At 47.7% G+C, this 13,960-nt stretch overlaps 1 protein-coding gene across 1 annotated transcript in view; it reads right to left on the bottom strand.

The window, feature by feature from the left end:
- Positions 1 to 13,960, bottom strand: part of LANCL2 (LanC like glutathione S-transferase 2) — a 293,571-nt gene that overhangs the window by 239,277 nt on the left and 40,334 nt on the right. The window contains exon 4 of the mRNA XM_085631554.1: positions 1,472 to 1,619. Coding sequence (XP_085487680.1) covers positions 1,472 to 1,619 — 148 coding nt within the window. The remainder of the gene's footprint in view (positions 1 to 1,471; positions 1,620 to 13,960) is intronic.

The raw sequence follows: 13,960 nt of genomic DNA, 5'->3' as shown, positions 1-13,960 counted from the left end.
TGTCCCAAATGTGCAAATTCAAGAAATCCACACTGTTATTTGTAATGCTTTCATGAAAGTGTATTTCAGTGCAGAATAAATGTAACAAGATTATCTTAGATATCATAACAACTGCAGCATAACTAAATCCACAGAACATACAAAACTATGGAAACAGACAACAAAGAAAATGGTACTTATTATGGGTCTCTACATGCCTAATGTTAGCATCAAAAGATTGTCTTTCTATGAATGTTCAGTACTTAGATGTTACAATTACACATGAATAACTGAACATTATAAATTTTCCAGTCCTCAGCCTGTCTTTGAGACAAGGCTGAATGATGTCCCTGTTGCCAAGTCTTCAATGACTTTAGTGCAGTTCCAATGACAACTGCTCCATTTCCGGAATCCAAAGATCTGCCCTCTCCACGAGAGAGCTGTAAGCAATCACTTGATATCATTCAAACCACACCTGTTTGGAAAAAATCAGTCTTACGATTCCTGTTGTCAGTTGGGAAGTAAAGTGTGAGAATTCACTGACATATTCCCATTAAATCATTATGACTTTTTCTAAGTGACAAGCATTCAAACAAATATATGAACCAGAAGCATGCAGTCTGAATATATGAAGACAGCACATATTACATATCATCAAACATAAATGCCAATGAGATAATCAGTCATTGTAAACTAATAAATGTTCATATGGCCTAAGGCCTCAATGAGAAAATAAGCAAGTGCATAATACCAGAAGCTCATTACCAAGACCCTCATTATGTGTTACACGATACTGGCAGGGTGCAAGAGCCAGAAAATGTAGGCATATATTTTTTTAAAGCATGACATGCCCTAAGAGGGTACCAGCTCCGACATCCGAAATGTTGTACTCACAAAAATCAACATGCCTAGCCCATGTGGCTGATTTCATTTGGGGTTCCGAAGCCTGGGGCTTTTGCTGTGGCTTCTGCCTATGGCCTGCGGCTATATTTTAAGTGGAATAGGTGAGGGATACAGGTGCACCTGTTCTCATATGGTCTAGGGCTTTTGCTGCTCAATATGTTAGGTGCAGTGACTGGGAGGAGGCAACAAGGATGGTGGGGGCATGGACAGCTCCTCTGTTGTGTTTCAGTGGTCTGGCAGGGTCCAGGCTGTGCTCCTTCAGGTAGCCCCTGCCCTCAGCAGACAGCAGCCTCTAGCCCAGCCAGGTTTTCTTTCCTGTGGAATTTCAGCTAGAACACCTGGATCTAGTGTTAAATGAAATTACATAGCACGGATTTGCAGCTCCTGCAACTTAGTGTTCAGACGCCCTGGCCAACTTGGAATCAGGCAGATTAGTATCAGCCTAGAAGACATCCCTCTGCCCGATACATCATAAGGCCCATAGTAAGTCATTCCAAGGCTCTATGTATGGAGGTGATTCCCAAAGTCCTTACTTGAACATGTACTTCATAATAATATAATTTTACCAAGTATAAGAATCGTTCCTGACCTCTTTAATAGTTTCCTGGGGCACAGTCTCTGGGCTAATTTCTGTATTTACGTACAGCAAAGCATACAGGTAGCCTGCTCTCCCATACAGCAACTCATCTGGAAGATCAGCATCTGGGTTCACTACCGACTTGTGGAGCTGTAGAAGCCTATTCAAAAAGACAAGAAACAATGTAAATCACAATCATTCCACATAAAACATAAATAGTAATAATATAAATCATGTTTGTCCCTGAAAGGGTGTATTAAAGATAAAGGCATTTTATGGATGAACATGGGACTAACTAGCACCATCTCCTCTGTGTCATTTTGTTTAAGTAGCGATACCAAAGGGGATGATGGACGGAGCGTTTGAGCAAATCAAACACTCACCCCCAGTCAACTGATCTGGGTTTAATCCATCATCATTCTTTAGCTCACTCCACCACCCCAGTTCAGACATGGCCAATCAGTCTGACCCTGTGCCTCATAGGAACAGTCCAGCCCGAACTGCCAAGCCATGTCTTCCCTGGACCGGAAACAAGCATCCTAGGACCTGTTTCGGGTTCATAACCCTCATCAGCCAGGATAGCTTGACTCCAGTGGCAAAGTGAGCAAGGGACCCACGTCTGGGCATACACTGCCAACTTAGGGCGAACAAAGCAATACCAAAGGGGATGATGGACGGAGCGTTTGAGCAAATCAAACACTCACCCCCAGTCAACTGATCTGGGTTTAATCCATCATCATTCTTTTTTTTTTTTATATTTCTTTTTATTAAACATCTCGACAATCCACATCAAATAATTACAGTATAGCGACCGTTTCAGTACTCAGTGACATTGTATACATTGCAAATTACATTTCTGACATTATATTGTGTAAATAAAGGGGTTTCGCGATTCTCTATGTCTCTCCGCCGAGCAGGCGGGTGACAGATGTTGCCCCTGTAACAGTTCCATGCTCCCCACACCTTTTTCCATTTCCCAGGGCACCCTCTTGCCACGAAGACTGATTTCTCCCGGTACATGCACCAGTCTAGGTCTTCCTTCCATCTCCCCACCTGTGGGGGCTGACCAGATCCCCAGAGCTGTGCAATGTTCCTTTTTGCTATTATATAGCCCAGAGTGGCCCATTGTGTAGTGTAGGTGTTGAGATCTGTGGGTTCCCAGACATTCAGTATACACCGTCTCGCTTCTGGCTGCAAGTTTACCCCCAATACAGTTCGCATTATAAGGTTTATATCCCTCCAGTACGACTGTATCTTGGGACAATGCCACAGTATATGGATGAAGGTTCCCAGGTCCCCACAACCCCTCCTGCACTCCCCGCTTTCTGCTCGTCGCATTCGGAGCAGGCAGGGCCCCGTTACATATATCCTGTGGAGTATTTTAAGCTGCACTAGCCTCAGCCTGGCCTGGATTTCAACCATTCGTGGGGAAGAGATCGCCTCCTGCCAGTCTTCCTCATCAAGTTCTAATCTGTCACTATTCCATTTTCCCTTAAGGATCAGTAAGGGGTCTTCCATGTTATTAATCAACTTCCTGTATATTAGGGAGATGGCCTTTCAGTAAGATGTCCATCCAGCACTCTATTCTCTAGTGGGGAAGCCTCTGGCAGCGTCGCACCCCTGGGGATCTGTGTGAGCAGCGCATGTCGGACTTGGAGGTAGCGGTAATATTCGGTCTCTGCTAAGCAGTACTGAGTTTTAAGCGAAGCAAATGGCTGAAACGTTCCCTCCCCCCAGATATCTTTAATTCGTGAGATCCCTATGAGGTCCCATTTGTCGAATCCTTTGGACTTCCAGAGGTTCCCAAGTCTCTCCGTGCTCCACAGCGGTGTGGCCAGAGTGAGTTTCCCCTCCCACTTCAGATGTCGATTGACTGTGTGCCAAGTCTGGACTGCATGTGCTGTTGGGCCCGTCAGTGGGAAACTGTGGGGTTTCGCGTATAATGCCCTTGTATAGTCCCCCCCTGGGAGCAGCCACCTATCCATGGCGTACCCGGGATCATCCAGGTGACAATAGATCCCCTGGTTTATTGCTGCCAGTTGGGACGCCCAATAATATTTCTTTAGGTCGGGAAGACCGATCCCTCCATCATACCAATTAAGCGTCAACTTAGAGAATGCTATGCGGGGCCTGCCGTCCCAAAGCAGCTGCCTCTGAAGACTCTCGATCTCTTTAAAATAGGACGCTGGAACCGGGTCCATTGTATTCATAACCCTCATCAGCCAGGCTATCTTGAATCCAGTGGCAAAGTGAGCAAGGGACAACTAGTTATTTTTGCATTTGTCACCCCGAGTGGGACGGGTATGCTCAGACGTGAGTACCGTGCTCTCCATGCCACTGGAATCAAGCTATCCTGGCTGAAGAGGGGAGAAACCCCGAAACCGGTCCTAAGATGCTTGGTTCCAGTCCAGGGAGGACCTGGCCTGGCAGTTCGGGCTGGACTGTTCCCATTCGGTACAGGGTCAAGACTGATTTGCATATGGCTGGGTCCAAACTGGAATGGCATGGTGAGCAAAAAAACGATGGACTTAGGCCCAGATCTCTGTACTGGGGTGAATGTATGATATTTTTCTGCATTCTGTCCATCAACTAGTTCTTTTTGCATTTGTCACCCCGAGTGGGACGGGTATGCTCAGACGTGAGGAATATGAGACGTTATTTCGCATGCCATTACTTCGCATGCTATTACTACGTGGTTATTACTTAGCAATAACCGTTACTACGCAAGTTTTTACTTCGCATACCATTACAATGAAAGTGTTAATATATGCGAAGTAAAAACTTACCTAGTAATAAGAATGGTATGCAGAATAACGTGTCATACTTACCTTACACCTCTAAAACACTAAAACACTACCAATACATTAAAACACTACACTACCCTATACTACTGAAACACCACTACACTACCCTAAATCCTAAAGCCCTACCCCCTGCACGAACATACACATTCCCCTACTCCTGTGCCTACACTCATTCACTACCCATCACAACCCCCCGACACTACACTAAACCCTAAAACACTACCCTTCACTTCACTAACCCCACAACACTACCCTAAACCCTAAAACACTAACCCAGCATGACCCTGTCCCTACCCCCAGTCCGTTCTCTACTCCCAAACACTACCATTTCCGACCCCATACAATACACTACACAACTTTACACTACACCTACACTACCATTTCCGACCCCATACAATACACTACACCCAAATACACAACTTTACACTACACCTACACAACCGTACACACAGCTTCACTTACCTCTCTCTCCTCATGGATCACCTTCCACTGCGCCAGCTTCCTGCGTCCTCAGAGCTGTACTACGTTTTTAGAAACGGAAGCGCCTAAATAAACACAACGATGTGGCTATCCTGCTAAGTAACGGTCATGCGCAGTAAAACCATGCGAAGTAATGGTTTCTGCGCATTAACGATCCGAAGTAAAGGTAATCCGAAGTAGTGGCCGCGTAGAAAAGGTCACCCACCAGACGTGAGCACCATGCTCTCCATGCCACTGGAATCAAGCTATCTTGGCTGAAGAGGGGTGATACCTCGAAACCGGTCCTAGGATGCTTGGTTCCAGTCCAGGGAGGACCTGGCCTGGCAGTTCGGGCTGGACTGTTCCCATTGGGCACAGGTTCAAGACTGATTTGCATATGGCTGGGTCCAAACTGGAATGGCATGGTGAGCAAAAAAACGATGGATTTAGGCCCAGATCTCTGTACTGGGGTGAATGTATGACATTGTTCTGCATTCTGTCCATCAACTAGTTCTTTTTGCATTTTGTTTAAGTAGGCATCAGTCTCATTATCCAAGACTTTCAGGGGTGTTTGTATGATGTGTTAGAGAATCTTTAGCATAGAATGCCCCTGTCTACTCACCTTAAATGCAACATGAGTAGGTATACTGGTGGGTGACATAAAAACAGTAGCAAGTGTGCCACCTGTATTGTTATGTGAAGGTTAAAGTACAGTCTGAGGCTGCTAGCCAAATGTTTAACATATATGGCCCTGGTTCTCCTAAAAATGTTAAAATGCTTGTTAAAACTTTATTTTAATTCATGTTTCCTATGCTAATCTGCTCCTAGGAAGCTTATCAGAAGACTGGAGGGACTGTATGTTAAATATTAAAATAACTGACCTTCTGTTAGCAGTTGCATTACAACTAATAACCAAAAACTGGAAGAACTCAAAAACCATTTCATTTCAAGCTTGGTGGTATGAAATATGTTATAACCATAGTTGGGGCGTGGCCTGACGCCAATGGAGGTGGACGAGTAACTGCCGCGCTTCCAACCGAGCACCGCCATCCCATGACATCTAGCAAGAATGACGACGATCTCATCCCCCAAAAGCAGAGGCGAGGATGACTCTTATGTCCCCTACCGCCTGGTGGCATAATAAGTGACTACTAGAGTGGTTCACGGATCAGCCTTTCAAAATGGTAGATTGGCGGGGTCTTGTCTAAGCGGTGGACAGAGAATGATACAGCCGGTGTGGACACAACTGGGATCCCCGGTGTATCCATTCTGCAGCGACCGACTGAGACGGTGAGGGTGCTGCAATATCGGAACGGATTTAGCAGCGGAGGCGTAGGGATGCACCTGGCGGTGGGCCCTGGTGCAAGCGGACACCCACTGTGACCGGGAGGTGGCACCACTCGAACACTGATGAGGTGAGAGACTGGCATCGGCGGCAGCCCAAGGCAGGCTCCCCTTCTCCGCCACCCCGGGCCGACCTTGGAGACCGCGGTGAAGCTGCACTTCATGTTTCTGAGTGGCAGGGAGTCAGTAACCGGTCCCTCAATAGCTGAGGAGATTGGAAGAATAGCAGGCAGACCAGGGGTCATCAAGCACTGAGGTCTTGGCATGGGATTGAGCGTAGCTGCTGCGGAGCAAGAGATCCACCTAGAGGAGGCAGGGTACACCACGACGCGGCCAGTTAAAAAGTGAAATGGCATGTGATAAAGCAGGCATGCCAGATTCGCTGCCTTACATAAAGTAGTGAACCACAGCACGTGGTGCTGTATGAGCCCTGAACCAAGTTAATAACACTAGGTTGGTGGTTGAACTGAGACCGCAGAGCCACCATAGACTGGTGAGGAAGGCCTGGGGAGAACATAAATAGCATGGGTATGTAAAACCAGCGTGAAATTGAGCCAAAGTGATTTCCCTCTCACTGGGCCCAACATCAAAAGGGCCAACCAACTGAAGGGGAGGAAGCAGGGGGCCCAGAGGGCTTGGAAGAAGTCGGGCCCCCTGTGGGCGCAGACGATCAGCAAGAACTATTTCAGAGGGACACTGCTGGGGTCCCCATTGAAAGGTGTGAACAGCAGTGACAAGAGAATATTCGGCACCCAAGAGTCAATCCTGGACGGACTCCCCACAGCTCCCTAAACAACTCACTCCGGTCACACAGACAACACTGAGGGCGCAATGGCCTGCCCAATTTGACTACTACAAACCAGCACCAACGGGCTACACATGTTTGAGCGCATGTGATTGTGGAGAGACAAGCTAATAACCAGCGGGAACTGCCTGGCCTAGAATACAGAGATCTGGAGTACTCTGGAACCCCCCCACCCCTATGCCCCAGGAGAGAGGAGCACTAGTGGCCCCTCGTAGAGGACCCAAACGAAGTCCACAATGTGTAAATACACTAGGAAAAGGGATGCTGTGACCTCAGGTGTATCCTGGGAACCCAGCCCTTCCATGTACTCAACAGCCTCGGCAATAGATCACGCGCCACAGGCTGAGCACACAAGCACCATGCTGTACACAATACTGCAAGCAATCACTGGGTCCTGAGAAGCGTTCAAACTGCTATTCAATAAACTGGAAACCAACCATGGCCTCTTATGAGATGATCACCGAAAGTAGTCAGAGCATGTCACTACATCTGAGCACACCCTGGAAATATTAACACCAAACTTGAGAGCATTGAAGGAACAGGTGACCGCAATGGCGCATACAGTGCAGACACTGGAAATACGGGCAGAGGATGCAGAAAACAGGGACCGACAGAGTAATAGCCGTATTATTGGACTCCCTGAACTCATCGAAGAGCCAGGTGCAGACATGGCCTCCTACCTGGAACAATGGCTTTGCACAGAAATCGCCTCTGAGGGGCTGTTGCCTTTTTCGCACTACAGAGGGCCCACTGAGTGCCTGCTCATCCATTAGCTGGGAGGAAACCCGTGCCCTGTGGTTGGCAAGTTACTTCACTATAAAGACTGGGACCACATCTTAGTCCAAGCACGATTTAAGGGGTCATCAGAGTTGAAAACGAAAAAGTGATGAAATCCCTGACTTCAGGCGGGAAGACCGGCACTAACGAGCATCCTTCATAGAAGCTAAAAAACAACTTGGGATAACCTATTGTTAGACTTGGCTCTTTCAGCGGGTATACCGCCAGACTTTTTGCTTTTTGGCCTCCTGGTTTTGACTCTGTTTTTGTTGGTTTTAGGACTCTGGGCACTTTACCACTGCTATGCAGTGCTAAAAGTGCATATGCTCTCCAGGTAAATTATGTTATGGATTGGTGTTTCCATGATTGGCATATTTGATTTACTTTACTGGTAACTCCCTAGTACAGTGCACTGTGAGTGCCCAGGGCCTGTAAATCAAATGCTGCTAGGGGGCCTGCAGCACTGATTGTGCCACCCACATGAGCAGCCTGTAAATGTAACTCAGACCTGCCACTGCACAGTCTGTGCGCAGTTTGTAACTGCCTTGTCGACTTGGCAAGTGCACCCGTTTGCCAGGCCCTTATCTTCCCTTTCCTTACATACAAGTCACCCCTAAGGTAGGCCCAAGAAACCCCTGTGGGCAGGGTGCCGTGTATGTTAAAGGTAGGACATGTTCTGGTGTGTGTGCCATGTCCCGGTAATGAATTACAGTGCATTTCGTATTTCACTATGGAAAGGCTATCTGTCCCATAGGGTGAATGGAAGTTCATATATAACATCTTATAAATATAACTTACCATTGGGACAAGATTGGAAAATAGAGTTTGTATGCCTGAACTCAGAATATAAAAATGCATCTTTTAGTAAAGATGATTTTTATATTGTGTGTTTGAAAATACAACTTTTAGAAAGTGAGTATTTTCTTGCTTAGCCATCCTGTGTGCCTCTGCTGGTTGGTGTATTGACTATCTGGCTTTGGCGTGACAGTGGCTGGGGAGGTGCATTCTCTCAGACGGACCCCGGGGGAGGGGTTTTGATGTGTGTCCTGCTTTTTCTGAATGAGTCAGAGCTTAGCTGAATAGACCTGGGCTGCATTCAGCGTATTGGGAGGAGTTTTCACTAGAACCTGAATAGGCCTGATCTGCATTTAGAGTGGTGAGAGGAGATTTTCCTTGTACCTGAATAGGCCCTGTCTGCCTTGGACAATGCTGTCTCCACCTCCTGCCGGGCAGCTGCCCCAGATAGAACAGAACTGGTTGTGGCTGATCACAGAGTCTCTCTGCACCAAGAGAACAAAGTAATTTGCTCTATACATATTGGGGATGATTAGACACCCTAGCACACGTGATATTCAAATTACTGTTCTTTTCCCATGTTATTCACAACAAACAATTAATCCATTAGTCGAGTTTTTTTCTTTTTCTTGTCTTTAATCCAGTAAAATGTTCTTAGGCCAACACGTGTTTCGTCGCCTCAGTAATTTTATACACGCGACTTGTTCGCGGCTGAACAGTAATACTGAAAAGTAATTCCTATTGTGGCGGTAATTCCAAGCCACAATAATCCTGTGGCGTGGGGTATGGGGTATTCCAACTCCCAACATCTGCTTTCCATACCAAGATTCAGGAAAGCACGTTCTGGAGGTAAAACCTTCCAGGTCTGTGCCACAACTCTCTGGAACGAACTCCTGATCGCAATTAGGATGATCCAGGAAGAATTACCCTTCCGTAAGGCACTAAAAACTTTTCTCTTTTCTTAACCCCCCCAGGACTATCACTCTGCTTTCACTCAGAAGCGCCGGGACACCCTGTTGGGGTAGCTGCGCGCTATATAAAATACACAAAATAAATAAATAAATAGGGAGACACTAGTAGCGGGCACTAAAAGGCTCCGCTGTTTCCACCATCGAGAATATATGACCAGAGGGCTCGCAGAACGAGGTAAAGCGGGGGCGCTGCTGGCATGGCTTGCCAACCCAGTGCCCAGAAGTTCACAGATACTAGAAATAGACACAGAAAATGAGGACAGACGATATGGGCAAAGAGATATTAACCTACGATTTTAGAACTAAAATAAGATTTTGTATCCTCCCTGACCCCCACCCCCTCCCCGGAATTACCACCATAGGTTCTAGAGGGATCCTTGAGTCACACAGAACTTTGAAACCTGGATGGGGAGACCAAGGAGGACCTGGGGGGTTCGGTGACACTGCAGGAAGTCCGAGTGGCGATCAAGTCCATGGCACGAGGCTGTGTATCGTGAACAGCCGTATTTCACTTAGAATATTATGCAGCGTATGTGCCAGAACTTGCCCCAAAACTAGTGGAACTATATGCGACTGCACTGGCAGCTGGTCGCCTCCCACCCACCACCAGGGAAGCGCTTGTGATCTAAAACCGAATACGCCCCCACAAGATGTCTGCTCTTATCGTCTATTATCAATGCTCAATATGGACTACAAAATGGACTACAAAATCTTAAGTCGCATATTGGCCACTTACCTCCTTCCCCATATGCCTGCGTCGGTCCACAGAGATCAAAGTGGGGTTATATCAGTGGGAAACACAGCAGTAAATATTTGCCGACTACTATCCATAATGGATGCGCCTAGGCAGGAAGAAGAATCTGGGGCAATTATTTCCATAGTGTAGGAAAGTTGGATCTACTTCTATGGTTACCCCCACTTTTTGCCTGGTGCTAAGCTGTTATTGACTAGTCTGACTGGGATCCAGCTAATCAGGACCCCAGTCTATCTGCTTTCTCCCTAAATTGTTATGTTCAGTACTTAGGTACATCCCAGATTGGTTACTGGGGTACCCTTGTAAGTCCCTAGTATATGGTACTAAGGTACCCAGGGCATAGGTACCCCAGAGGTCCCCCATGGGCTGAAGCATGCATTATGCCACCCATGGGAGACCATTTAAAATGGAACTCCTGGCCTGCCATTGCAGCCTGTGTAAGCTGGTGCTAGCACCACTTACTAAAGATATTGGTTTCCTATATCTAGGGTCACTGCACTTAAAACCTACAAGTCACCCCCTATAGCAGTCCTTTACAATCCTGAAGGCAGGGTGCTTGGTTCTAAGTGAGAGGGTGCCCCTGCATGAGCAGAACACAACTACAGCCTACGGAGTCCATTCTCCCAGGTTGTGAGTGAAGCAGTCATATAACTTATAGAGGGGCACCACTTGATTACTCAATAAACATCTCGAAACTGGAACGTGTGGAAGGTATGATTCCAAGCACTGGAAAAGCCCTTCGTTAGACTCGCCATACCCCCAGTACTAGTCTTCTAGACCTGGACAGCACAAAATGGTTGCTGCTGACCAGAGACACGATTCTGCCTTCCAGCTGCTGAGCCAAGCTCGAGCAGGGGAAGGCAGAACAATTGGCATCCTGTTACAGGGAGGTGTGACCACCTCACAGACAGGATTTAGTGTATTGAGGCAGGGTGGGTGCACTTGCCAGCGCCACTCAGTCTGCATGTGGGGCACATTTGATGTCCCCATGCATAATCCAGTTCAAACCAGTCTTGGGAGCCGTCGGCTCCCGCTCTGGTGTGAAATTGGACAAAGGACATGGGAGTAACCTACCCCCTGTCCAGACCCTCCTCTGGGAGGGTCTCCTGAATCATCCCAAACCTTTCATTAGGGTACTTAAGGGCTTACCTGAGGATGGGTCCCTAGATTCGTCGTGGGATAACATTCAAATCGAACACCATTTCTTCTACCGTCTGAGGACTGTGGACATTGCTGGACTTCGTTTGGGCTCGACTTCGTCTCCCTTCCAGTCTGCTGCATCGTCTGTGACTGTGCACCATACAGGATCCTTCCAAGGCCTGTGTGCATCAAAGACACCTGAAGGAATTTCCCTCGGAGTGAAGGAGTCACGCCCCTGCATTCGCAGGCACCGCAACTAAGTCAAAGGGTCTGCTGATCCGGAGCTCCTCCGGACTCTGAAAGGTTCTGCAACACAGGTGGTGGTTTTCCACAGCCCCCGAGGCATGCCCTGCCCTCTAACCAAGTTTGAGGCCAGTATCCCTCGAGGGGGCTGCAATAACCGAACCCATGTGCACCGCGTCAACTTGCAGTTGCAAAGGCTAGTTGACTTCCTTCCAAGAAGATCTTCAGGCTCCAAGTAGCCCCAACCTCGAGCATCTCCTGTGACCAGCATCTTCGGCCACACCGCATTGTGTACATGTGAGCTGCTTGAGGTCCTCTTGCGACCCCAGTGTGCCTCGGTCTGTGGGTCCACTTGAGTGTCACCTTTGCTTCTCTTGGGCTCTCCTGATGGCTCGGAACCTGCCCTGACTCCCCTGCTTGTGTTGAGTCCCCTGGACCTTTCTGGTCCCGACATTGCTCCTTCTCCAGCTCTTGCGTATGCCAAGGCTTGTTGGTGCTCCCACTGGACACCGACCCCTCAGCACTCGAAATCCTTTGTGCGACAGCTCCTTGTCTTCCTCAGCGTCAACTGGTCCTCACAGCTGCAGAGTGAAGGTCCTCGTCAACTCTCCTGCAACCCCTGACATCGGTGGGCATTCGTCTTCCAGATTCCATGGTCACTCCTGAGTGACATAGACTATGTCCCCTCTGCTTGCAGGTACCTCTCAACAAGAATCCACCTTCGGATTCCAACAGATACTTTCTCCTCCTTCAGAAGCGGCACTTTCCTGAAGTCCTCCATTGGGTTCGACGGCGGTTTCTAACATCACTTCACACCTATGCACCCGGCTTCCCTGGTGTAGGTAACATGGGTACTAGGGTATCGACGGGTGGGGTGGCTCTCCAGCCTTCTGTCTTCCACTGGGTTTCTTCAGGGTCCACTGGGAAGGGTCCTTAATCTTTAAAAATCCAACCAAGACTTACACGTAGACTTGTACGGAGTACGTGGTCGTGTTTACACACTGCACATGCTCTCCATTCCTAGTCACTCACCTTGGGTGATTCATTGGATCCCCAGCACTTCTATGTCCTCTCGACATTGTCTTGACCTGAGTCATGATGCTTATACCACTTTCTTAGTATATGGTTTGGTTACCCCTCCCCCACCCCCACGGTCCACTGTGTATTACGTGCTATTTACGGTTTCTTTACAAAGTTTTGCGTGCATTATGCATATCTCCGTGTGTGAGATATTTGTATGTGTTTGAGAGTAATATATAATAAATACATATGTTTTATAAATACCTTGTGTGATTATTTTTCACTTAATCTATACTATAAAATTGTATTCTGGTAAAACAAGCTGCTTTATACTCCTTCTGGACTAAGCCTAAAGGCTGCTCTCCACAGCTACCAATTAGAGAGCTTTCTACGGTTGTCCAAGACCTCTTAAATCACCATAAGAGTTGTCTGGACTGGTGCAAGGTGTCCACTTACATAAGTGTACATCATATACCATGCCAGCTTCTCACACATAGTTATCGAAAAAGCATTTGATAGCCTCAGCTGGAAGTACCTCTATTGTGTACTAGACAGGAAAGGGTTGGGTGGTGGCTTTACACAATGGACCAAACTTCTCCCACTCTTACAACGTAGGGTTGTGTACTCGCCAGGGTTGCCATCTAGCCCCATTATTGTTCATTATCGCAGTGAAACTCCTGGCTAGCGAAGCATGTAGAGGAGAAGACTATAGGGGATCAGAGTTCCGTGGAGTCCACCATAGAATTGCATTGTACGCAGACGATATGCTCATCTTACTCAGCAATGTGGGAGAGGACCTGCCGGAGCGGTATCCCCGCTGGGACGGTTTGGTGCCAATTCAGATATGCATCAACTGGCGGAAATCGTCAAGCTTCCCCCTCATTGATGCAATGCCTATCCCACCTGAATTACGCGGACTCCCTTGGGAGAGCTCCTGTATGACCAATCTGGGGATTAAAATATATCATAACCTCAACAACATACTCGATGGTAACATCAGAGCAGCACTTTGAGTGCTCCGTGCCAGCATAAACTTCTGGGGAATGCTAACGCTATCGTAGCAGGGTGGGTGGCAGTCACAAAAATGGTGACATTACCCCGACTACTTTACTATTTTTAAACTGTGTCCCTCATTGCCCGTTAGATATTCTCAGAGGTGAATTCACTCCTAACAGAACTTATATGGGGGAAGGGACAGTGGAGAGTGGCCCATGCCAAAATGCAACGACCCACTTCCGATGGGGGGGCTAGCAGCACCGGACATAGAGGTGTATTATTTAGCAGCCCAATTGCAGTGGTATAACCAATGGCTGTACGACCGGTTACACTCTGGTCCAGACGGGCGAGTCCTGACCCCGGACCAACACTTGCTATACTGGATCCTCCAGG

The sequence above is a fragment of the Triturus cristatus genome, chromosome 10, assembly GCF_964204655.1.
Source record: "Triturus cristatus chromosome 10, aTriCri1.1, whole genome shotgun sequence".
Classification (NCBI taxonomy): Eukaryota; Metazoa; Chordata; class Amphibia; order Caudata; family Salamandridae; genus Triturus; species Triturus cristatus.
Note: the sequence above shows the minus strand (reverse complement) of the source record. Positions and strands in the feature narration are given on the sequence as shown.